The sequence below is a fragment of the Phalacrocorax aristotelis genome, chromosome 3 (genome assembly GCF_949628215.1).
Source record: "Phalacrocorax aristotelis chromosome 3, bGulAri2.1, whole genome shotgun sequence".
Classification (NCBI taxonomy): Eukaryota; Metazoa; Chordata; class Aves; order Suliformes; family Phalacrocoracidae; genus Phalacrocorax; species Phalacrocorax aristotelis.
In genome coordinates, this window is record NC_134278.1 from 51,332 (window position 1) to 77,771 (window position 26,440).

General features: G+C 43.7%; 2 protein-coding genes across 13 annotated transcripts in view; one reads left to right on the forward strand and one right to left on the reverse strand.

Moving 5' to 3' along the window:
* Positions 1 to 2,401: 2,401 nt before the first annotated feature.
* On the reverse strand, positions 2,402 to 24,660 carry GPN1 (GPN-loop GTPase 1). The gene is given in 15 exon segments (XM_075086299.1): positions 2,402 to 4,840; positions 5,474 to 5,584; positions 6,083 to 6,173; positions 6,885 to 6,924; positions 9,869 to 9,951; positions 15,131 to 15,277; positions 17,677 to 17,722; positions 19,801 to 19,895; positions 19,995 to 20,073; positions 20,618 to 20,655; positions 21,402 to 21,468; positions 22,985 to 23,024; positions 24,068 to 24,161; positions 24,249 to 24,539; positions 24,541 to 24,660. Coding segments are annotated over 15 exon segments (1,434 nt in total). The 5' UTR covers positions 24,646 to 24,660; the 3' UTR covers positions 2,402 to 4,733.
* ZNF512 (zinc finger protein 512) overlaps positions 24,585 to 26,440 on the forward strand; it is a 29,503-nt gene continuing 27,647 nt past the window's right edge. For 4 of the 12 annotated variants that reach the window (XM_075086286.1, XM_075086285.1, XM_075086288.1 and 1 more), the window contains exon 1: positions 24,585 to 24,694. In XM_075086286.1, the coding sequence (XP_074942387.1) occupies positions 24,644 to 24,694 (51 nt within the window). In that variant the 5' untranslated portion in view covers positions 24,585 to 24,643. The remainder of the gene's footprint in view (positions 24,695 to 26,440) is intronic. The other 8 variants (XM_075086295.1, XM_075086289.1, XM_075086293.1 and 5 more) reach the window with 4 other exon arrangements.

Here is a 26,440-nt window from a genome sequence, read left to right on the forward strand (position 1 = left end):
GGTTACTAATAGAGGTTTACTCAAATTCTACTCTCTTTGTCCCGTGACTCCATGTATTAAAATTCTGTCTGTGGTCCAAGACCCCTTTGGGGTAAAAGTCAAGAGGGATAATGTGGCTCCCATATCTACCAAGAATTCAGCTTCACGACCTTCAACTTTACCTATGATATGTCCCTGCTTGATCCAATTGGGTTACCCACATATTAAAAATCTCTAATCTTTTTGTTTCCCCTTCAAGACCCACAGAGCCTCTTCCCTCCAGTCATTGTGATGGTGATTCTTCCTGGGGCAATTATTCCCATAAATAATTTCCTTCTCCTGTCCCTTCCCACAGCTGAAGTGGGCATTCCCACTACATATGCCCTAAATTCCCACAGTAACAACGCTCCCTTCTAGCATTCCTTCTCATTCCCCTTTCCTTTTTTCCCAGCCTTAGCTCTGACCTTGTACCCAGTCTTCTTTCCCACTGCACACTGGTCTCTAGTTTCTCACTTGCAAATTCCTTGTGAAAGCTGCAGCCAGTAAACTTGTCCCGTTCTTTTGCCCCTTTCCCCCTCCTCTAATCTGCTCAGCTTTTTGCCTTGCCTTGTGCCCATCACATACAAACACAGCAATACTCAAAATTGTTGTACTTTAGTCCAGTTCACCCCTAGCTCCCCACAAGCTCTAATGGCTTCTACTACATTTCAGAGCCCTGTCTGAGAAATGGCTTGATCCCTGCATGATTATAGTCCCAGTTTGAATAATTTACTGGCTAGGGGTTTCTGTTTCCTCCCATCAGTTAATTCAGCATTATTATTCATTCCCTTTAGTAGGGCGAAAGAGTTCCCTTAAGAGTATTTGAGTGTCACTCCAATTTGGATTATACCCTGTACATACATTCGAGAATGGCTGGGCATACCTCTCGGTGTCTTCCTGTAGGCAGGAAATCTGTCTTCCTGAAAGCAGGTTTGTTCACCCAGTGTGCAAAATGCCAAAATACACGCAGAGCAGGTCTATTTTAGTAATTTCATTTTTGTGCAAAGATGGGTGCTGGGTGGTAACTCCACAAAGCCAGCACACCACACCAAGAAAGTACAAGGTATTTATACAGTTAAATGTGTCAGCCACAGCTAATATTCACACCCCTCAGCTAATAATTGGTTAATTTCTTTCTTTCTCACTTCACCTTACAGGTATAGCTCCTTTTAAATTTACCATGCGTGCTCAGAGCGTGGGGGGCTTATTTGAGTGGGGGGGGTTTCTGGCCTATGGGTGTGATTTTTAGTATTATAATAAGGATAGTTAACCTAAAGGACACTTAGTTTTAATTCTTATCAGCATCCCAATTAGTTGTTCTCCTTGACTACACACTTTATCACCCAGTTCTCAGCATCTTCTGAGGTGGGATGCTTGCTTTTATCAGTCTGTCAGCTCTCTTCAAGGATATAGTGGTAAAACAAATGCTTCCCTATCTCTCAGCTCCCTTCTCTGGCCGCCAAATTATGTTTTGCCAAGCTCACATGATTCATTGTTATTGCTTAGTGGAAAATTCCATTTTCTTCAGGATATCACCCAGACCATGCATGCCACACATACCAGTAATCTATTTGGTATGGGTACTTATTCTCCAGTCGATATCTCAAATACATTAATTTGATGGATTGAAGGTTCCTCAGGTTGGCCATAATGGCAGAGGGCTCCCTCCTGCCATTCTTGTAATAAACGACCTTTCATCTTCGCATTAATTTGATTGTGCCCTTTTCGATAATTCTGGTGTACCGTAACCTTCCTCCCAGTTCTGTAAGACCTCAGCCAAGGACATCCCCTTTTCCACACAGGGTGCATTTCCCATTTCTTATTCCTACTATCAGGGTCTCAATTACATGTGCTTTATGCTGGTCAGGCCACGCACCACCTTTTTCTTCTGGTGATTCACGCTGTTCAGGCCACACACCTCCTTTCTGCTTCTTTTGTGGTTTACGCTGATCAGGCCACGCACCTCCCAAATCACTAGTCTCAAGTCTGCTGAGGGAATTTTAACACCCACCCTTTCCAGCCTCCTGCTCCAAAGGTCCCACGTGAATTCATCCGCTGCCAGCACTTGCATGTTTGGAGGCAAGAGGATAGGAAAGTGGTGACCTAGGGTCCCATGTGAGTCACCAAACTGTTAAAGGAAAAGCTGCAGCCTGAGCACTCACACACCATTCAGGGAGTCCCACACACACCACCCAAGACTTTAACTCCTAGGACTGAGACTTTAACTGCTAGGACCAAAGTCCCTTTGCAGTGGGCAGCTCCACCGAGCCAACAGGTGTCCCTTCCCGACTCCTCACTCACACACACACACTCGCTCTCAGGTGATTTCTCTCCCTTCAGGCTCAACTCTAGGTTTTCCCAAAACAGCATCTCTGACCCAATGTATCTCAGATGCATTTATTGAGCGGTACAGCAGCAAAGAACAGCTCGAGCTGGGTGCCTCTGGAAAGGAACTCCAAACAAAGAAATCCCTGGGCAATTATACTCTTCCAATTTAACTTCCCCTCCTCTCACGCAATAGTTCAGTCCAATAACAATATTTGGGTCTGGGGGTCGTCTTGTTCCTTATTGGATCCTTTCTCTGTCTCCAGGCAGGGCATTCTCTTTCTTATCTTAATGGATGCAGCTTCTTCTGATGGTTGTGGCTACCTTATCTGTCTGGTTTGCACTAGTTTCAGGGCCTTCCTTCATGTAGCTGAGAAAAAGTTCAGTATAGGGTCAGCATTTCTAGTCGAAAGTTCACAGCTTGGGGACTATGGCTTTAGCAAGCCTTGCTACAATGCTACATACTGGATTCTGTTTGAGCTAGAAAGTGACTCCTACAACAGGTGAGACCCCACCTGGAGCACTGCATCCAGCCCTGGGGCTCACAGTAGAAGACAGACATGGACCTGTTAGAGCGAGTCCAGAGGAAGGCCACAAAAACAGGGGGCTGGAACACCACCCCTATGAAGAAAGGCTGAGAGTTGGGGTTGTTCAGCCTGCAGAAGGGAAGTCTATCAGGAGACCTTATTCCAGCCTTTCAATTCTTAAAAGGGGCTTACAAAAAACATGGGGACAAACTTTTTAGTAGGGCCTGTTGTGACAGGACAAGGGGTAACGGTTATAAACTAAAAGATGGTAGATTCAGACTAGATCTAAGTAAGCAATTTTCTACGATGAGGGTGGTGAAACCCTGGCCCAGGTTGCCCCAAGAGGTGGTCGATGCCCCATGCCTGGAAACACCCAAGGCCAGGCTGGACAGGGCTCTGAGCAACCTGCTCTGGTTGAAGGTGTCCCTGTTCACTACAGGGCAGTTGGACTCAATGACCTGTAAAGGTCCTTTCTAACCCAAACTATTCTACGATTAACAACAAATGTATTTTTAACCTTACCAGTATGCTATGAAATCTTTATTTCAGCTTTGCTTCTGATAATCATTCTTATTAGGATCAGCCTAGTTTAAATTTGAAATTGTCATATTCTTGGAAAGCTCTACATTAATAAAGCAGTAACCATATAAGAGCTGGCAGGTAACAGCTGGTTGTCAATTTCCCTTCCCTGCCAGCTTTACTTTTAAAATTCACAGAAACTGGTTTTCCACGAACCTACAGAACTTGTGCTAGCAGACCCTGCTGCCAGATTCCCACTGAGAAATCTATTAAGGCCACAGCATTGTATTGGGGGAAAGATGACAAAGGTTCCAGAGTTCAGAATGGTAAACAGGAAGTGAACATCTGTGCCCATGGTGCCTTCCAGGAAAATAAGTATCAGCCAATCTCCAAGTCTTTGTCTACGTTCCATGTAAGCACTCATCTACAGAAATGCCTTTGTTTTATGCTATCTACAGATATATGCAGCCAATACACAGCAATGTGAACAAGCTCCCCAGGGAGGTAGTCATGGCATCAGCCTGACACTATTTCAGAAGCACTTAGATAACACCCTCAGAGATATGGTGTAAATTTGGGGTTGTCCTGTGCAGGGACAGGAGTTGGACTTGATGATCCTTGTGGGTCCCTTCCAACTCAGGACATTCTATGATTCTATGAATGCATACTTTGGTCCTCAGCTGAATCAAGCCAGGTTCTTTTTATTACTTTCCCTTCTGGGAATTTTATTTAATCGGGACTCTCCAAGGAGGCATCTGTATTGTGTCTATGTAATGTAATTAAGATGCATTTGCTGTGCATCCATACGGATGGGCTGTAAGGATAGAAAAAGTCTCACGTTAGAACAGGGAAATGAAATCTCCTGCTATTAACCATCACACATTTGTTAGTACATAAAATATATTTAACTAAAACCAAAATATCAAACACTAGATTGATGAAGTTTCATGCAATGGAGATTTCACTTGTGTCCTGGCTGCAGCAGACAGCTGGTCTGCACAAGGTGAACATATCACACTTCTGGAGACCAGTAAGTACTCTGGATGATAATGCTGTCAGAGCTCAAAATCTAAGCTCTCAACAGGCATATCTAAAGAATTTGGAGCAAAAGGAAGTCCTATCTGGTTCCTTCAGCTTCAGGAAGTCACTATGGCAGATGGCCAAATGGCCAGTCAGTCAGATACAAGACTTTCAACTCACATGACCAACAGTTACTGCAGGAAGAAAGGTAGAACTATACCAGAGGAAACTATCCACAGATAGAAGACTTCACGCATGGTTCCATGCAAGTTTCTTTATGCTGTCGCTTTACTTCTAACTCCATTACAAAGGATTCCAAACCCTCTATTTCTGAAGGTTTTGTTCATTTGGGTTGCTTCTTCTCTGGTATTTCATCCGTGTCTCCTGCATAAAGTTTCTGAAGGCTGGTTCTTCATGACTCTCCTCAGTAACTGGGGGAAAAAATCCACAGTTCAGCAGTATTTCAGCACTTGTTCTACTTGTGTTACTGAAGAAAGCTAGAGTCAGGCTAGTCAGAGCAACACATCCAAGTCTATTTGATCTTCAATTTCATTACAAAGCAAAAGAAACAAGTGATCCTAAAAATCAATGGAACAGGGAAAAAATGAAGATTAAGCCTGTGAGCTATATAAAAGAAGAATCACACACTAGGAACTTAGAAAATTGCTCCAAGACCAGGAGTCACAGGAAAAGGGAAGAGAGCCAGGGGCGGAAACTGCAAGGGCAAAAAGATGATGAAACATATTGTGTGTTAATCAGGTTCAGAGGTCACTGTGTGTTTCAAGCCTAAGTTGTCTGGTTTATGCATGTTATACACCTATTAAAAATCATTACTTGAATAGAAAATTTACAATTCAACTTCCACGAAGGTTAGAGAGTGGTATCAGTGGGCTCAGCATTGCAGCTGGGCTTCTGCTACAGATTCAGACACCTATATTTACCTGACTGAACGTTTGCTTGTTTTCTAGGCTCTCATTACAGTCAATCCAGTTAACGAATTACAGAAGGTATTTCCCGACTAGAGAGGCAGCGTTTTGACCAGATCATACCCCTCATTTCCTTACCTTCATGGTCAATGTCATCAGTATCACTCTCCCTCTCTTCTTCTGCTTCATCAAGAGTTCCTCGTGTTAGGATCAGCTCAGAGGGACCCATTGCAGAAGTATCATCAGACCCTCGAAGGGAGCAGAAATAGCTATACACAAAACAGCATGCTAACAAGTAAGTTAGTTCATGCAATGACAATTTCTATTTGCTCATAAACACAGCAACTAACACCTACTCTAATGGGACAGAAAACTGCTTCTCGATTCCAAAGATCCAGGACAGACTGCATCAGCACCACACTCAACCTCATATAAAGCAACAGTTCAACCAACAGCAGAGCTTTCTCATATTCTAATTTGATTGTTTCACCTTTTATGAAGTATTTCATTACTTTTAGTAGGTACACTGTTTTATCTACACAGCACGGTTTCTTCTTCTCATGTCTGTGACTGACACATAGAAGAGCTAAGTCTGACCCATCCCACAGGAACTAAAGCCCCACTCCTCTTTACTAATATCAGTTGCTTTATTGCTTTTGCTGTGAAGACAGAAAAGCATAGTATGACTTCTCTGGGCAAACTCTTCAGACAACTTCTGCAGGAAACTTAATCTTCCTAGTAAGGTACCTGCAAGTGTGTTTCCCTGCACACACACACTGCCCATGTCCTTCCACAAATGTTCCAGCTGCTCCCTCTTTTGTTTATTTTGAGCTTTCTCCTGTAGGTACAAAATTATTTGCGGACTCTGAGTACATTTAAAACATCAGTAGAAAAGTAATCTCACCCAATACTAGCAGTCTATCCCCCAGCCAGAAACCAGAAGTCAATAAGCAGATCTTACATTATACCTAAGGTTACACAGAACTTTTGGATAAACATGGAAAGCAGCCTCCAGCATGGCGGACTTCAAGAACACTTTCAGCAGCATCAGGAACCAAACTCAGTGAAGTTGTGCCTGCAGAGAACTGCCCTTTGGACAGCCTGAATTAAAGGTGAGCACAGCTACTGGTTTTGGTACTGTAATTCAGTCTTTGTTATTAATTGTCTAAGTCAAAACAAACTTAACTGGTGTGGAAAGATACAGTGATCAACAGATCACTTTGGAAAGTTATTTTTTAAAAATTCTCTATCCTTCTCAATGGAAAATATAAAAATCTTTCCTGATCATTTTCTCACAATTTGCCCAAATAAATTATTAGAACTAAAACACTGTAAAACAAATGTTGCTCAGAACATCTTTATTTTTGTGAAGATGTGATCCACCACATCTAGGAATAAAAGACAGATGGTGAGCTTCAGGACTGGACATTTTCCACACTGCGTATGATTAGCAAATGAGTTGTTAGACCCTCCCAAAATACAGGCAATTGTGTACATAAAAATGACCAAAGATACACTGCCCAAGTATACAACAGTTTAAAATACTTACCACTGTTTTTCTCAGACGCTCATATTCTGGACGATATTCTCTGAAAAGAAAAATACATTCAGTGTGAACTAATATGTGATTTATATTAAGTAAAGAACATCTTGGAGACTCGTATCTACCCCCAAAAAAGGTTTCAGTGGGCTTTTTACCCAGATATAGATTCTGAAACAAATTAGTCTAAAATAAGTCAACATACTTCATTAAAATAGCAAACCTTTCTCACACTGTCTTATTAGATAAGAAATTAAACCAGCTTGACTGAGGTAGTCATTTCCCTGCTATACCTAATCAGCAGATTTATCGCTTTCCTCAAATCACAGACATTACTTTCTCTGCCAGTACTTGTGCCTCTTAAGACAGTTCAATGGGACCTCATACAGAAGACTGTTCACAGACTTCCAAACTACCGTACCATTATGGGACCTTTGAAATATTTCTTTAATGAAGTAAGAATAACGTGGATGTGGATACCCTCTTCTCAAAATCATGAGAGTGGTTTGGGTTGGAAGACCCCTTTAAAGATCATCTAGTCTGACCTCCCTTACATGAGCAGGGACATCTGCAACACCACAGGCCTGGGGCAGAGTGGCTGGAGAGTGCCCGGCGGAGAAGGCCCTGGGGGTGCTGGCTGACAGCCGGCTGGGCATGAGCCAGCAGTGCCCAGGTGGCCAAGGAGGCCACCAGCCCCCGGGCTTGTGTCAGCACTGCTGTGGCCAGCAGGGGCCGGGCAGGGATGGGGCCCCTGTGCTCGGCACTGGTGAGGCCCCACCTCGAATGCTGGGCTCAGGTTTGGGCCCCTTGGGACAAGAAGGACCTTGAGGGGCTGGAGTGTGTCCAGAGAAGGGCAGCGGGGCTGGGGCAGGGTCTGGAGAGTAGGTCTTACGAGGAGAGGCTGAGGGAACTGGGGTTGTTTAGCCTGGAGAAAAGGAGGCTGAGGGGAGACCTTATCACACTCTACAACTACCTGAAAGGAGGTTGTAGCAAGGTGGGTGATTGTCTTTTTCTCCCAAGTTACTAGTGATAGAATGAGAAGAAATTGCCTCAAATTGTGTCAGGGGAGGTTTAGATTGGATATTAGGAAATATGTCTTTACTGAAAGAGTGGTCAGGCACTGGAACAGGCTGCCCAGAGAGGTGGGGGAGTCACCATCCCCAGAGGTATTTAAAAGTAGTGTAGACATGGCACTTCAGGGTATTGTTTAGGAAGCATAGTAGTGCTGGGCTGACAGTTGGACTTGATGATCCTGGAGGTCTTTTGCAATCTTAATGATTCTATGAGTCTATCTTTCACTAGGTCAACTTGCCCAAAACCCTGTCCAACCTCACCTTGAACACCTCCAATGATAGGGCATCCACAGCTTCTCTGGGCAACCTGCTCTACTGTCTCACCACCCTCATCGTAAAAAATTTCTTCCTTATGTCCCATCTAAACGTACCCTCTTTCAGTTTAAAACCGTCGCCCCTTGTCCTGTCACTACAGGCCCTATCAAAAAGTCTCTCTCTGCTATAAGCCCCCTTTATATACTGAAAGGCTGCAATAAGGTCTCCCTGAAGCCTTCCCTTCTCCAGGCTGAGCAACCCCAATTCTCTCAGCCTTTCTTCATAGCAGAGGCATTCCAGTCCTCTGATTGCTTTCATGGCCCTCCTCTGGACGCACTCGTAACAGGTCCATGTCTTTCTTGGACTGTGGGCCCCAGAGCTGGACACAGGGCTCCAGGTGGGGTCTCACGAGAGCAGAGGGACAGAATCACCTCTCTCGACTGGCTGGCCATGCTGCTTTTGATGCAGTCCAGGATACAATAGCCGTTCTGGGCTGCAAGTGCACACTGGTGGCTTACACAAAACCCTTAACTAAAGTTTTGTTATACAGGCAGTGTATATCCCAGAATAATCATTAGGTTATGTGGTAAAACTCCTCAGCATCACCAAAGAGCAGAGAGACATTTGGGAAAGCACAAATAATATTCTGTCCAAATAATCCCAGGTCCATCACAGGAGAGCCAAAGCCTCAAAGACCCATCTCAACAAGGCCAGAGGAACACAGGGGCATGGTGGCAGGCAGGGAATCCAAATTAAGGACTCCAAGGAAAGGATACTCTGTCCCAGCTCCTCCCAGGAGAACCACCAGTCCCATGGTCCAGGTGTGAAACCCATCACCATGCTTCATCGGGAGCTCTCTGGATCACCTTGTGGCTGCCTTGGGGTGCAGGACACATTATGGGATGCAGGGAAAGAACGTTTGGGAATAGGACAGGATTTATTATGGGTTGTTTAGGGGAGGAACCAAAGGTGGGAAAAGGGAGGGATTTAGGAGATTTCGGAAGGACAAGTGTGAGAAATAGAGGGATAAGGGAATAAAGAAGTGTACTTGCATGGAAGCAGAGACTAGGCAGTATGCAGACCTGGGGTAATGACCAGGGGAGACTCATCTGATCTGGGAGCACAAAGCTGTAGCAGCCTCTCTCTGGCTATCCAATCCAGCATGACATGTTTTCCTCTAACAATAATCTATGGTCTGGCTTGGGTATTTCCAAGTAATCCAAGTTACCGGATTTGCTTTCTAATGTTTTAGAGCAGTCTGGCAGTATTTCACGGGGAGGAATCCAGTAAGGAGCACATTCACAAAGAATTTTTGAATTTCAACTTTCTCATCTATTCAGTCTGCCAAACTGGTCTGTTAGCTTCCTGAAGACAATTCAAACCTTGATAATTTTATGGTATCAGAGGAAAAAAATTACTTCATTGATCCGCTGGCACAGATAGCTTTTACTTTTTCACAGAACAGTTAGCACAAAAATTCACCACTGAATAGTTCCTTTTGACTGCTCCTTTTTATGCTGACTCTTGCACTTAGGTTTATGAGAAACCATAGACTATCTCAGCTGTGAAAATCAAACAGTCTTTCAAACCAAAGGAGTAGCCTCATGTATCAGTAACTTCAGTAAAAATATTCACTGGGTCAGGGACCAAAAGTTATCACCTTACCTCTCATATTCATCTACAGCTTTAGAAAGCTGAACAAAAAAATCATCCAGTCCTGTTCCGAGCACAGCAGAAATACCAACCACCTATAAAAGAAAACCATATACCAGATCTGAAGAGTAAGTGAACCAAGTTTTTAAGTAACTGATGAATGATCAGAGCTGGAAAGACTAAGTAGTACCTTAAAAAAAACAAAACAAAAAAAACCCACAACAATAAACTAAAAATATAGGGCAATCTAATAATACCCATTTAATCATCACAGTGGCATAGCAGTGTGTAGCAATACTTCTGTCATTCCTACTTTCAGCCTCCTTCTCTACCTGCTGTTAATGTTTGGGGTTTTGTTGTTGTTGTTTTTTCTTTTGTTTTATTTCTTTCTTTCTTCGTCTCTCTGTCTTATTTAACCCAGGAACCTGGGTTTTCCAGTCTGTTTGTCATAGTTTTAACTGGGATAGAGTTGATTTTCTTCACTGCAGCTGGCCCAGTGCTGTGCTTTGGACTTAGTATGAAAACAATGTTGATAACACAGCAATGGTTTAGCTGTTGCTGGGTAGGGCTCACACGAGTCAAGGACTTTTCCAGCCTCCCATGCTCTGTCGGGGGCACAAGCAGCCGGGAGGGGAGGGGGCACAGCCAAGAGAGCGGATTCACACTGGCCGAAGGGATATTCCATATCATGTAATGTCATGCCCAGTGTGTTACCTGGGAGGGGCTGGCCGGGGGAGGGAGGAAGCAATCGCGGCTGGGGGAGGGGCAGTGTTGGTCGGTGGGTGGTGAGCAGTTGTATCATTTGTGTTTCTGGTTTTTTTTTTTCCCCTTTCTTCCCCTTTTCCTTTTTATTACATTATCATAACTGTTATTATCATTATTATTTTATTTTAGTGATTAAACTGTTCTTATCTCAACCCACAAGATTTTTTCTTGCTTTTGCTCTTCTGATTCTCTCCCCCATCCCACAGGGGTGGGGGCAGTGAGCGAGCGGCAGTGGGGTGTTTAGTTGCTGACTGGAGCTGAACCATGACACTGTTACAAATTTTGTGGGGGTGTGGGGGTGTGCGTTCGACGGGGGGAAGTAACAGAAAAAAAGAAAACCTTACATCCTTATACCTCCAATCTCAAAACCCCACAAAAAGCATAGTTAACAGAACAGAATGCCTAAACATATAGATAGGACAACTTGAAAGATCAAGTCGTTCTTCAGTTTACTTGGTTATTGTTAATAATCCAAGTTCTCATTCTGAGCCTAGTCATACTAACTACTTGTAATACTGCAATATCAGTATACCAGAATAAAAGAGCAAAATCATAGAATGCTTTGGGTTGGAAAGGACCTTTACAGGTCATCTAGTCCAAGCCCCCTGCAATGAGAAGGGACACCATCAACTAGATCAGGTTGCTCAGAACCCCATCCAACCTGACCTTGAATGTTTCTAGGGATGGGGCATCTACCATCTCTCTGGGCAACCCATTCCAGTACTTCACCACTCTCATTGCAAAAAATTTCTTCCTTAGATCCAGTCTAAATCTCCCCTCCTTTAGTTTAAAACCATCACCCCTTGTCCTGTCACAACAGGCCTTGCTAAAAAGATTGTCACCATCTTTCCTATAGTCCCCCTTTAAATACTGGAAGGCCACAATAAGGTCTCCCCACATCCTTCTCTCCTCCAGGCTGAACAACCCCAACTCTCAGCCTGTCCTCATAGCTGCTGTTGGCTCATGTCCAGCTTTTCATCCACCAGTACCCCCAAGACCTTCTGGTCAGTGCTGCTCTCACTCCCTTCATCCTCCAGCACGTATTGATGTCAGGGATTGCCCTGACCCAGGTGCGGGACCTTGCACCTGGCCTTGTTGAACCTCATGAGCCTCTCAAAGGCCCACCTCTCCAGGTTATCCAAGTCTCTTTGGATGACATCCCGTCCTTCTGATGTGTCAACTGCACCGCTCAGCTTGGTGTCACTGCAAACTTGCTGATGGTGCACACAATCTCGCTGTCTATGACATCATATTAACATATTAAACAGCACTGGTCCCAGTACGGACCCCTGAGGGACACCACTTGTCACTGGTCTCCATCTGGACATCAAGCTGTTGACCGCTACCCTCTGGATGCGACCATCCAACCAATCCCTTATCCACCAAACAGTCCATCCATCAAATCTGGATGTCGCCAATTTAGAGAGAAGGATGCTGTGGGGGACTGTGTCAAAGGCTTTACAAAAGCCAAGATAGATGACATCTGTTGCTTTTCCCTTGTCTACTGATGCAGTCGCTCCATCATAGAGAGCCCCTAGGTTGGTCAGGCAAGACTTGCCCTTGGTGAAATCATGCTGGCTGTCCTGAATCACCTCCCTGTCCTCCATGTGCCTTAGCATAGTGTCTTGGAGGATCTGTTCCATGATGTTCCCAGGCACAGAGGTGAGGCTGACAGGTCAGTAGTCCACAGGGTCCTCCCTTCTACCCTTTTTGAAGATGGGCACAATGTTTCCCTTTTTCCAGTCACTGGGGACTTCACCTGACTGCTGTGACTTTTCAAGTAATATGGAGAGTGACTTGGCAACAACATCGCTTAGGATGTTCCCTTAGGACTCTGGGATGCACCTCATCATAGATCAAATAGACCACAAGAACTGACATTTTGCCTCTGAAGTTCTAATACTTTGTATTTAGCTGAAGCACATTTTATAAGGTACCCAATCCAACCCCCAGTACAGCAAGAGATAGAGAATTGGTCAGCTAGTATGGCAATACATTCAAAATGCATATCTGCTTCCTAATTTGAACTTGTCTGTCATTACAGTCTGGCCATTTGTTCTGCTTTTATTAAACCAATTATCTAAAAATACCATTAATTAAGCCTATAAATAATCACTACTTGGTGACCCTTAAGAATCTTACATCCTCTAATGAAAATTCTCCCTCTTTTTTATAAGCCAATCTTAACAAATCACTTTCAAATATAAGACTTTCTCCAACACAGCCTTGCATTTTTATCAATAGTACAGTAAATATCCAAACAATCAAGTATTCCAAAGGATTTTAAGCATTAGTCTAGGCACTGTGCTGATAATGTATTAAGAGTTAATATTAATTACATAATTTACATTACCCCAGTGTTCCCCAGGGGTCTGTACTGGGTCCAGTCCTGTTCAATATATTAATCAGTGACCTGGACGATGGGACAGAACGTCCCCTCAGCTAGTTCGCTGATGATACCAAGCTGGGAGGAGCAGCTGATACACCAGAAGGCTGTGCTGCCACCCAGCGAGACCTGGACAGGCTGGAGAGCTGGGCCCAGGGGAGCCCTCATGGGATTCAACAAGAGCAAGTGCAAGGTCCTGCCCCTGGGGAGGAACAACCCCATGCACCGATACAGCTTGGAGGCTGACCTGCTCGAAAAGCAGCTCTGTTGAGAAAGCCCTGGGAGTGCTGGTGGCGGTGAGGTTGATCATGAGCCAGCAATGTGCACTTGTGGCCAAGGCGGCGAACAATACTCTGGGTTGCATTAAAAGGACTGTGGCCAGCAGGGCGAGAGAGGTTATCCTCCCCCTCTACTCTGCCCTAATGAGACCACATCTGGAGTGCTGTGTTCATTTTTGGGCCCCCCAGTTTAAGGATGCAGAACTGCTCGAGCAAGTCCAGCGGAGAGCTACCAAGATGATCAGGGGGCTGGAGCATCACCCTTGTGAGGAAAGGCTGCGAGACCTGGGCTTGTTCAGCCTGGAGAAGAGAAGACTGGGGGAATCTATTTATATATACAAGTATCTTAAGGGTGGGTGTCAAAGAGGATGGGGCCAGACTTCTCAGTGGCACCCCATGACAGGACAAGGGGTGATGGGCACAATTTGGAACACAGGAAGTTCCAGCTAAACATGAGAAAGAACTTCTTTCCTGTGAGGGTGCCAGAGCAGGGGCACAGGCCGCCCAGAGAGGTTGTGGAGTCTCGTTCCCTGGAAGCATTCAAAAACTGCCTGGACACGGTCCTGTGCCCCCGCTCTGGGTGTGCCTGCTCATGCAGTGGGGATGGACAATATGATCTCTAGAGGTCCCTTCCAGCCCTACTATTCTGTGATTTATACTTTCATTGCACTTAAGTACAAGCTGCCTTCTACTCTATAATCCTTTGCATATGCCCTGCTCTCCAGTCTACTATTCTAATAGATATGACATGCATACAAACAGCTGATTAGCAAATAAGAACTAGGAAGTACTTTGATCCTATATATGGCACCACTACAATCTGTTTTGAAATACTGTATATCGTTCCACTTAGGGCACTTATTTTTGTTTTGGCTAAATTATCATTATCTGTATGAATGGAATCACTTATTTTTATTGCCTTTCTTGCAATATCTATAAAGCTGATGAAGGACACATTAGCTGAACCCTTTTATCAAAGACTATGGTATCATTAACATCTTCCAATGTATAGTGCTTTCAGAGAAACTGAATGGATTTGTCCTCTAAAAACCTGGTAATTAAAAAAAAACAAAAAACAAACAAACAAAAAACCCAACACCCACACTTTCTTGCATCTGCAAATACCCAGAGGATTTTTTTTCATTTGTTTTTGAGATTCTTTCCCTTCTTCCTACATAGTAAATTGCCCAACTGTACTTGACACTTTCAGAACAAGAAAAATCATCTCAGATGGGAGACACTGCAACACAGAACATTACCTCTTACCAGCCTATCTTAGCTTTCTTCTGATGATTAATCACAATTCGGTATTAAATGATTCAGGCTTCCACTCAGTGTGACAAGCAACTAAAGCTACTTTATGTTCAAACCCGCAAATCCTCGCTCTCAATGCAAGGCTCATCAACAGATTCCAGTTCAAAAGAGCAGTGCAAAGCCTTTGTACAGGACAGAATATTTGACATTGGAAGATACCTCTGGAGATCATCTAGTCCAGCCTCTCCCACTCAAAAAGCAGGATTAACTAGAACAGGTTGCTCAAGATCTTGTATGAGCATGTTTTGAGTATCTCCACTGATGGAGACTCTTCTGTTTCTCTGGACCATCTTTTCCAGTGCTCAATCAGTAAAATTACAGTAGCTCTTTTTTCCTCTTCTGTTTAAACACAGTTTCCTGTATTTCACTTCATGTCTATTGTCTCTCGTCCTTTCACTGGGCACCACTGAAAAGAGCATGCCTCTGTCTTAATTACTCACATCAGGTATTTACACACATCAATAATATCCTCCTTGAGCTTTCTCTTCTCCAGTCTTTTATGAGAGGTAGTAAAAAATGGAAGATTCTTACCTTCAGTGAACTGTAAAATTCATCCAACACTAAACTCATAGAACGAGTCAGGTTACTGACATAGGATGTCTCTTGATTCAGGGCATCTTGAAAAGTCTCAAAGTCCTGCATCCATTCTACTGCAAAACTGTGGTCTATTATGTCAGTCTGGAAGGAGAAAGAATTTTCAGAAAGAGAAAATTTTCAGAGTAATAACAATGGATTCTCAGCCTTAGGCTGTTAAGTCGACAAATAAAAAATTCCATTTCAAACTTACTTTTCAAAATGCTGATCTTTTCAAAATATTCAGCCCTAGTCTGAAGTTTTCCAAGCTCTGTTTTTATCAAACCAACTACTTGAATATAGAGAGGACAAACAACCACTATCCAGGTTTTAAGAAGGCATGTTAAAGGAAACAATTGCAAGTCTAAAGGCTTCTATGGTTACTGGAAAGGGGCATCCAAAAATCGCTTACTGTACAAGAAATCTTAAATTGTAAATATTAGATTGTATGATTAAGGCCAGACAGGAACAGTCCTCATTGAAGATCCCATCCTATCTTCATTGGCTTCGCAGTCAGGGGGGGAGAGGGAGCCATTTTTATGCTGGTTAACAGCCTACAGGATCTTTATAAAAGTGAGCTGTGAACTCAGTGCAAGATGATGGAAACAAACAGGTGAGATGGTTCCATAATTTTACACGTATTAGTATTCAAACAGTCTTTTAAAGAGTTTTATAAACATACCTTACCAAATGTATATCCAGTGCTATCGCTCTGATATATTTCATTTCCCAGCACCAATGGGAAGGAGGAAAATAGATAGAGGAAGTATTGCCTAGCATTACTCAAGAGATTCTCAAGACAGAGCTGAATCCATTGAGGGTCAAAGCCTGACTATTTAGTGTTAGCTTGATTAAATTCTACAAATAAAATTAAATCAACTCTACAAATTACCTTTTTTCCCCCTCTGCAAACCTTAACATTCCTTAAATCTATGTGTTTGTCACTGCACATATATCAGTTCCTTGGGATTCTTTCATTCTTATCAAGGGTCAGTTTTAAAATGCTTGTCAAAAATTCTTCAAATGCTGTTGGCCTTACTTCTTACTGAAGGCTAAACACCAGATAAAAATGAAGTTTAAAGTTATGAATCCTAAGCCTTGGGCCTACCTTTTCTTACATACACTGATGAAGTCTCATTTCTTTCAGTCTTTCAAAAAAAACCTATTTTCTTAAGAGAGAATGATTTTCCTACCTCGTGCCTTTGTCTACAGAAAAAGCTTAACAGCTTATTCTAAAATTACTGTCTAGCGTTAGAAAGAAGGCAGTGTGCAAAAGCTTGCTAAGTAAGCAAGCAGGTATCAAGGACATGTATAGTAAGGGTCGCTGGGAAGATGTGTGTAGTTGGAGTACATCAGACACTAATCCCACTTGGCTGGTGTGAGGTAAAATTTCACATTCAAAGCATGGGTTTTCTAGAGGAAGTGTATGGTATATACGTGCGCACACACACACACAGCGCCTGCTATGTTGGGGAGCAATTCCTTGAATATAAAAGATGTCTGTGGGGACAAGAAAGAGTACTCACACCAAAAGTGTAATGGGATTCTTTTAATATGTTAAATTGTTAAGTTTAGAGAGCCAGCTAGCTGTTAAGTTCAAAAACATTCCTTTACGGCTACAAGTACCTTACACAACAGTGGAGGTGTATCCTTAGGCTAGTAAGTATCTGCTTTCTGGCTAATATTGGCATATTTTTAGTGTCACTGATCAGGACCAAACACCTTTTGTTAAGTTTTGCCTGCTACAATACATGGGCCTCCTTCCTCAAAACAGGCAGGTGTTACACTGTGTGCCATCAGCCTGCTGCTGAGTAGAAATAATTAATGATTAGGACAATTGTTCTGAGAAAGCAGGGGACTGTAAGAGCAGATTCAGTAATGAACTTACCCTTACGTAACAAGGGTAAGTTTCCTTATAGCCAAGGTTAAGGTGCAAAACATTCTTCAAGAAGGGATCTCATCACCATGTACCAGTACTTAAGGGGCAGCTACAAAGAAGATGGAGACTCCCTTTTTACAAGGAGTCCCATGGAGAAGACAAGGGGGGATGGACACAAGTTGCTCTTGGGGACATTCTGGTTGGACATGAGAGGGAAATTTTTCACAGTGAGGACAGTCACCTTTGGAATAGCCTCCCCAGGGAAGGGGTTGACTCAGCCACGTTGGACACCTTCAAGAGTCGTCTGGACAGGGTGGTGGGCCATCTTGTCTAGGCTGTGCTCTTCCTAGAAAGGTTGGACTAGATGGTCCCTGAGGTCCCTTCCAACCTGGCATTCTGTGATCTCTAACTTCAATGTTTGGGGGTAACTGCCTATCCCCCAATTCTTCTTGTGCATTTGTATACCAGATTAAAGACCCTTTTAGATGCAGTTTTTAGCCTGTAGCTCACTCCCAGCCTCTCTTCTAGAAAAATCTAATATTCTAGTAAGACAAAGACACTACGGCAAAGCAAGCTAAACAGAACAATATTCCACTAGGACATAGAAACCATAGCTTTAACTTACTTTGTTCATGACAACAATGAAAGGTAGCTTTGTCTTGTACAGGATACTGAGGGGGAAAGAAAACAAAGAACCCCACAAAAACCCCACATTAAAAAATAATTTAAATCTCATTAGAATTGAAAACAAGTTAAGCGTAAGGCAGACAAGACTTGTGCAAAACTGAATACATTTGACTTCAAAAGGTGATTATATTCCTCTGCATCAATTAGAATGTAATTTTCACCCAGATCTTCCTTACCATAGTTGAACAAAGTATGTCCCCTGCAAGATGTAAGCACATGTCTGTAAGATAGAACATCTCCTTCTACACACCCAGTTGATTTTTATTACTTTGATTATGACTCTCAGATCCCATTTTTTAACCCTCTGCATTTTATTTTGACTCAAATCTTAGGTTCTGAGATACTTGTGAACAGAGCAATGAATTCAAATAATTCAAAATATCTATAAAGCAAAACTGCCTTGAAACATGAGCTTACATATTCATTTCACTGAATATATTCTAGCATCTTTTGCCTAACACTGGAGTCAGAAAACGCAGCGTGTGATAAGACACACTTTGTATACTCCTATCAAAGTGATATAGCTTTTGACCACGGTACAAGGATTGATAGGGTTTTTTTGAAACATTTCACCAACATTTACCATGAATTATGTCAACTCTAGATAGGTAGATCTTTAAATAGGTATTTAGTCCTCATTTCAACGCAAAAGAAAAAAGATACATCCATGTATGAAGAGGAATACAATAAATCAAGAACTCCGTGCAATGCTGAGCTCCAAACAAATACTGAAGATTCACTGAAATTATCAATAATATTAAAAATAGAATAAAATATTCTGTGTTTAGAAGAAGGAGCTTAAACTAGGCTGTCTTGACACATCTTAGATAAATGATTTTATAAGCAACGGGCGCTGTGTTAGATCTGTTGTAACTAGCCTTTATCACACTAAGGTCTCATGGATCATTTAATGCTTTCACTGGGACTTTGACCCAATGACCTCCAGATGTCCATTGACACCTAAATTATTTTTCTTATCCAAAGGGAAAACCACTAAAACAGAATAATCAAAATAGCAGATTAAGTGGATATGAGGCATCAATGTGCACTTGCAGCCCAGAAAGGCTATTGTATCCTGGACTGCATCAAAAGCAGCATGGCCAGCCAGTCGAGAGAGGTGATTCTGTCCCTCTGCTCTCGTGAGACCCCACCTGGAGCCCTGTGTCCAGCTCTGGGGCCCACAGTCCAAGAAAGACATGGACCTGTTACGAGTGCGTCCAGAGGAGGGCCATGAAAGCAATCAGAGGACTGGAATGCCTCCGCTATGAAGAAAGGCTGAGAGAATTGGGGTTGCTCAGCCTGGAGAAGGGAAGGCTTCAGGGAGACCTTATTGCAGCCTTTCAGTATATAAAGGGGGCTTATAGCAGAGAGAGACTTTTTGATAGGGCCTGTAGTGACAGGACAAGGGGCGACGGTTTTAAACTGAAAGAGGGTACGTTTAGATGGGACATAAGGAAGAAATTTTTTACGATGAGGGTGGTGAGACAGTAGAGCAGGTTGCCCAGAGAAGCTGTGGATGCCCTATCATTGGAGGTGTTCAAGGTGAGGTTGGATGCAGCTTTGAGCAACCTGATCTAGTGAAAAATGTCCCTGCCCACAGAAGCAGTCATGGACTAGATGGTCTTTCATAGAATCATTAAGGTTGGAAAAGACCTTTAAGATCAAGTCCAGCCACCAACACCAACACTGCCTCCTAAAGTATGCCCCAAAGTGCCATGTCTACATGATTTTTTGAACAGCCCCAGGGATGGTGACTCCCCCACCTCTCTGGGCAGCCTGTTCCAGTGCCTGACCACTCTTTCAGTAAAGACATATGTCCTAATATCCAATCTAAACCTCCCCTGACACAATTTGAGGCCATTTCCTCTCGTCCTATCACTCATAACATGGGAGAAGAGACCAACACCCACCTCAGTCCAGCCTCCTTTCAGGTAGCTGTAGAGAGCAACGAGACCTTTAAAGGTCCCTTCCAACCTAAACCATTCTGTGACTCCCCTCCAAAATAAGTATCAAAGAGACACAGCAATCAAAGCAGATGGACTGCATTTTCAGCTTTTCTTACCTGCAGGCATACAGCATGTTGGACATAAAAGTGATAGGGTTAGTACTGCGAGAAGTGTCCATCACATAAACAACAACTGAAGGAAAAGAGGAAGCCTAGATACACAAAGTAAAAGATATTTCAATAAGTACATGCTGTTCAACAGCCACTTCTTTCACACAGCCTCACTGTCAAGTCATGTAGAAAACACTTACCAAGGCCTCAGTTATGATGGTTCCTGATGCTGACCAGGTGAATACCTCAATTTGTCCTGGTGTGTCAATAATAACATACCTGTTTAAGAAGTCATCCCCAACAAACAATAACGGAAAATTAGTCAAGCACAGGGTCCTGTTCTGACTAGATTACCACAAGCACGTAATGGAAAATCACATGATTATTCTGTTACAGATCAGAAAAGCTTCTCCCAAACAGTGACAAGATTTGTGGCATGCCTGAAAATTTCCTGTGTGAATTTTGTAACTAGGAAGCACATACTCTCTTCAGATTCTATTGAAGTTGAAGGCATCAATTTGAGAGACACTCAGTACTGCAAACTCTTCAGAAGAAGAATTAATTGTTGCCTATCTGAACAGTGCATGAGAAAAAAATTACAGTCTAATGGAAGACAAGAAAAGCAGAACTCAAATCAGCAGACATTTCTTTGAGGTATCTGAAGAAAGACTAGTTTATCTGTTCTAATTCTATGCCCTTTTGCACATAAAATTTATACCAAGGCTGAAAACCAAATAGAAAACACGCAGAGAACCTTTTTAGGATTTCATGTGTTTTTCCCACACAGATCCCAGAAAAGTAGAACTTGGTAGAATGTACTCACTTGGATGCATTTTGTCTTTTTTCAATAAACTTCATCACCTGATTGAAGAAGGAAGAGTATACTTTGTATTTAGACTCACAACAGGAAACTTTCAGAATCATTTCAAAACAGAAACTACAGTAACTTGCACAGCAGCAGGTACTTATCAAAAGAAGATTAAAGTCTCTAAGCTTTTCAATGTGTGAAAACGCCCTACTAAGGAAGGGTGGAAAAGGTTCAGACAATGCATAGGTCAAAGACAACCTTGATTTTTCCTGTGTTTTTACCTGGCTAAAGAAATGGTATAACAAATGCAGTTGTTCCCTACCTTTTTACTATGATATTGCACTCTCTCAATATCTTGCGTAAGTTCCCACCCCAGTGCTGATTTAGCATTATGATTTAAAAGAACAGTCAATTACCAAATAACTGTAGGAAACTTTGATCTGTTTCCAGAAGTGAGCTTCTCTACTTCAAATCATATGAAAGATTTTACCTTGAATAGTGCAACAATAGACTTATGTACAAAAACTTAAAAAAAAAAAAAAAAAGAGAGTTCTGTACATGTGGTTTCTAAATTTTACTTTTAAAAAAGCTGAAAAACTGAAATCTCTCAAATGAAAGTTAACGCACTTTGGCTCCTTTGTAAAATACATAGTTCGGTATGGAGAATACTCCAACTCCGAAGAAATACTAGGAGGCTAACCAAACACAGTGCTCTCTGAGATCCCAAACACACAGAAATCCCCACAGTCTCCCAGCACAGTATTTGTAGCACAGTTATCATATAGGAACAACCTCATACCTGATCAAATCTTGTAGCAAAGAGATTGAGAGAGGTCACTATTCCACCATTTGGGCCCAGCCCATATCTAGGCATTTCATTTAGGAAAACAGATGATTATGCAGACCTCAGAGGGCTTCTTTTTAAATTCTGATAATAGTTGGCCAGGTACAATGCACATTGGATACCTTGCAGCAAAAGACAATACTTCTAATACAGAATTAAGCCTAAGTGATGCAATAGCGTAACAAATGCAAAGTAGTCTCTCTCTTGCCCAAACACTTCCTTTTCTTCAGTCAGACAAGGGGCTATGCCGTGGCTTCCTCTTGCCATTATTCAAGCATTACCCTTCTGGACAAAGGGAAAATATACCTACGTGTATACATCAAAGCCATCTTTGTCTTTCCAAAAAGATTTACAACACAGCCAGTATTTAACAATTTAACAGAATTTAACAATGCCCTGAATGCACTTAGTTTTAAGAATTTACACATCAAAATATAATTAAAAGATTTCTTGCACAAGTAAATTCTTAGTAGAATTTAAATTATAATTATAACTGTAATGAATGCTGTAAAGACACTCGAAGTGTCAACTTAAAGATGAAGGTTTCAAAATTATTTTTAATGCATACAGATCTGTGTACTAATTGTGTTCAAAGAAACACAGGCTTTTTTTTTTTACTGCATGAGAACCACCACTGATTCTTAAGTACATACTGTCTCCTAGGGCCACTACTCTTAATATTCAAACACGAGGCCACATACCCTCCTTAAGCACTATTTAATGAGATGCTAACAGACACAGTAAAGCAAATAATGCACCTACATACCAAAGTGAAACTTACAAACTTACACTTGGATGTTTTGCTGGTAACTCCAAATCAAACAATAGCCCAAAATGAAGAATCCTATCCCCCACCATCTTTATTCTTGTCTAAAATATTAAATTTAAGAGCCACACTAACAAGTCAAATCCAAACACTGTATATTATCTCCATCTGCACAAGCTATTACTTAGGAGAGAAAGGAGCTCCATACCCCTCTGGAAGTGCAGTCATTTTAGTGTAATGTTACTGAACTACAGTCAAACTACTGTGCAGCAAAAGCCAACAGTCCAATGCCTGAGATTCAGAAAGATAACAATGCTTTGATTACAGTCAAACATGGAAATAGTTTTTTCCACCTACCACAAGCAAATAGAAATTTGCATTTTTGTTTATAACAAATGAAATCAGACTTGTTAAACATGGGGGAAAGGCTGCTGGCTTTCACAAAGGAACATACAAGCTCTTTGAAAGAACAACAGGGGGCGAGGGGGAAGATGTGGGCAGAGTGCCTATTATTTGTAAAAACGTATTATTAGGCAGAATCACTTTGAGCATGGAAGAAAATGGCCTAAGGAGTATCAAATCTCGTAGAACATACACTTCGAACCTTGCATGCAAGAAATACATAGTCAAAAACTTCTTATCTTTGCACGACATTCTGCATTACTGCAATCCCCAACACCTCCTGCCCCCTTCATTGTAGTGTTCAGGAGTGACAGACTGTTTTCACAAAATCTGAAATTTAAAATATCATTATTTAGACAAAAAAGGATACTGTTTCATTACTTCTTTATATTTCACAGTGTCCCTGATATCTAGAGGATGAAGACATATAAATAGTTTTAAGACATCACTTCTAAAATATCCTTCTTCACCAGTTTGCTGAGAGGTGAAAGCCCTTCTTTCTAACAAGTCTCTTTTTGTCTCAGTAATAGAACTAGCAGCAATAGGAAAAATCTCCCAAGAAGAATAAATCTAACAGATTTGCAATGCTCTCAACATACATATGAAACCCAATGCAATTCATGCAAAACACCACCAATTTAGGTATTTCGCAGTAACCTCTTCACTTCTCATCTGATCAACATCGTTTAACAAAGTATACATATTTAACTGTATTACTGGAGATCCAGCACTGGACCAGAACCTCAGTTATTCATCTGACATCAATAAAACAACCTTGGTATCCACACTGCCTTTCTTATCCTCTGTAGTGGCAGGCTGACGAACTTTAGAAAGTTAAAGGGACAGGACCCTTACAAACCTAATGACTAGTAAGCCCTTTGCAACAGCTAAACATAAGGTCTGTTTTATTGTTAAGGTATTTTCTCTAAAATTCGTGTCTTTTAAAGTGCTTTAAAGAAGTTATTTGGTAGCACATATAGCGACCACTGTGCTGGATGTAGGGAACCTGATTGAATTTGCTAATACTTTCATCACTGACAAAGAAAAACACCCCACAAGAACCCAAACGCATCAAATCACCCCAGATGATGTAAAAAAGGTACAAACGCGAAGGAAGAATGCCTTTGGCCCTAAAAATTCGCATGTTAAAGATTAGTAGGAGAAAAGAGTTAAATTAAAAAAAAAAAAAAATTGAAGTCCTTCTTGTGTTACGACTTGGAATCACTTAGAATATAAACAACCTAGCCAAATACCTCACATACCCCGCCCCCTCTCGCGAAACACATGAAAAGCACTATACCGAAAAGGGTTTTGTTTATTTATGGCAAAGTATACTTGCTTTCTTCTGGCGGCCTCCACAAAGACGCCCCACCTCTGGTCCGGGACCACCCCCCCCCTCACACCACCCATCCCCCGCCACCGTCCGGGGCTAAGCCAGGGCAGCAGGACTCACCGATGTTGGCGGGGAAGGGCAGGTCATGCACGGCGGGGTCCAGGTTGATCACGTACGGGGGGCAGCGTTGCCCATGCAGGTGGGCCGCGAGTCGCTAAGGGAACACGAGGAGGCGTCAGGCCCCGCTGGACATGGGGGTAACGCTAATGGAAACCTACAGCTCCCCCCAGCTGCCCCTCACCTGCACGAAGGTGGTTTTCCCGGAGCCGGCCATGCCTAGGACCAGCACGCACACCGGGGACGTTGCCGCCAGCCCGCTCGCCGCCGCCATCTTCCCAGCACCCACTTGTCCTTCCGGGGCGCGCAGAGGACGGCGAGGCGGGGGGGCCGCAGAGCACCCCGCCATGGCGGGCGCGGGGCCCTGCAGTCGCCCTGCCGCCGCCGGCTGAGTGCACACCGCGGGCTCGCGCGGCCTCCCCGCGCCGGCCGGGGCCCAGGAGTGGCTAGCAGCATCCCCCCACAGGGCTCGGGGGCCGGCTGCCGCCGTTAAGAGGCGGCCGGAAGCGGGTGGGCGGGACCTTGCGGCCGTGCGCGTGCGGGCGGGGCGAGTGCGGACGTGGCGGCGGTGGCGGTACCATGCGGGGCTGCGGCGGCGACACCGGCACCGTGCGGGGTAGCGGCGGCTCGGTGAGTGTCTGCCGTCCTCGCCAGCGGTACTGCCGTCTGCTGCGCCGGGGGCGCGCGGCCGGGCTGTAGTCCAGGGGCGGAGGAGGCGCATGGGGCCGGAAGCTGCCGCGAGCTGCCGTGAGACAGGCTCCGCCGTCGGGATGGCGAGAGTGGGCCGGCGCCAACGGAACAGCCGTGGTGGGACGTGTGGGACTTCTGCTTCGCCCCGACGGTCGGTCTGGGCTTGGGGCTGGAAAGAGAGGGGGCCCGGCCGTGGTCTGCGTGGGTGGTGCGGCCTTGGCTCCGTGAGCAGCCCCGGTCTCTTTTGCCGTCGCCCGGGCCCTGTCCCCGAGCGGGAGGGCGGCGAGCGGGACCCGATCCGGGCTGCGTAGAGAGCCGCTAGCGACAGTGGAAACGCCTGCTTTCTGTCTGGAGGCCTGGTCGCCCGCTGACACCGAGCCCGGGGAGCAGCGGGGCGGCCCGCGGGAGCGGCGGGCCCACCTCTGCTCGGCTGCGGGCGGGGGGGGGCCGGGCGCTCCGGAGCAGGGCGCTGCTGGCTCCTGGCGCCGGTTGTGCGTTTGTTCCAAAGGTCTTCGTTGCAGGGTACGGCAGTCCATGAAGTGTGCATGTAGAAATGGAAACGTGGGACTGAAACGGGGAGTTCCCTAAAGGGTGCTGCGGCACCACGCCGGCTCCGCGTCCTGGGCGTTTTCCCGCGGGGGTTAGGGACGGTCAAGGCGGTGCAGGACCCGTGGTGCTTCCACTGCTATCTCTGTAGCTGTACGAGTGACTCACGAGTAGTTGCTACATCAGTCTCCTGACTTCAGTGAGAGTTTCTGCGCTGTGCTTAAACACTGTCTTTCCAGATGCGTTGTTGTGGAGCAGCCTGTCTCTAGGAGCAGGCTGTGCTCCAGGTCACAGAAATGTCCCACTGGCAAATTAAGTTTCTTTATCTCTTCAGGCTCTAGGCTGCTGTTTCTCTTTTTCTAACCCGTGCAAGGAGGTTGCCTTTTTTGGTTTTCATACATCCAGCCCTTGGGCATTCCTGCATACTTTAGGGCTCCATTTTCTGAGTGGGAAATATACTTTATAAATAAAAATCATTCAAAACTTAAACACCAGTTTCTCTAGATGTTTCCTTGATAATTGCTACTACCAACTTCCCAGAAAGGAAGACTAGACAGGTGATCTGTACTCTCCTTGTTTTAATTGCAAATCCTTAACTGTGACCTAAATTCTTCATATTTCTTCAATTCTTCACTTCTTTGCAAAATTTTTTAGTTCTTAAAAAAATAATCTTTGAACAAATGCTGTGTTTGTCAATTATCTACGTTATTCTAATGGTAGATTAGGCTAGCTGATTGCAGCCTGCCTGTTTGTTCATTTTGGTTGTTACAACTTGACAGGCCTAATTTTTTTCTAGCTGCTACTCAGTGAGGCTTCTCCATGTTTCTAATGTAGGGGTTTCCCAAACACTGCTGTTTGCCCTACTAGATGCATGTAAACATATCTAAGTAATACAAACACAGACATTCAGTTGACTTTTCTTCCAAAGAAGACAAGATATGACTGTGAAGTCATTGATCAAGCAGTTGTGAACCTCTCATTCCTTAACCTTTTCATGAGAGGAGATGCTAGGCCTGGAGGCCCGAGGAGAGTGTGACATTCCATAGTCACAGTTTAAGAATTCATCTAGTTGATGTCAGTGTCCACCACTGAATTTCTTACCTGGTGGTTAGGGTGTCTCTCACTGTGGTCCTGAGAAGC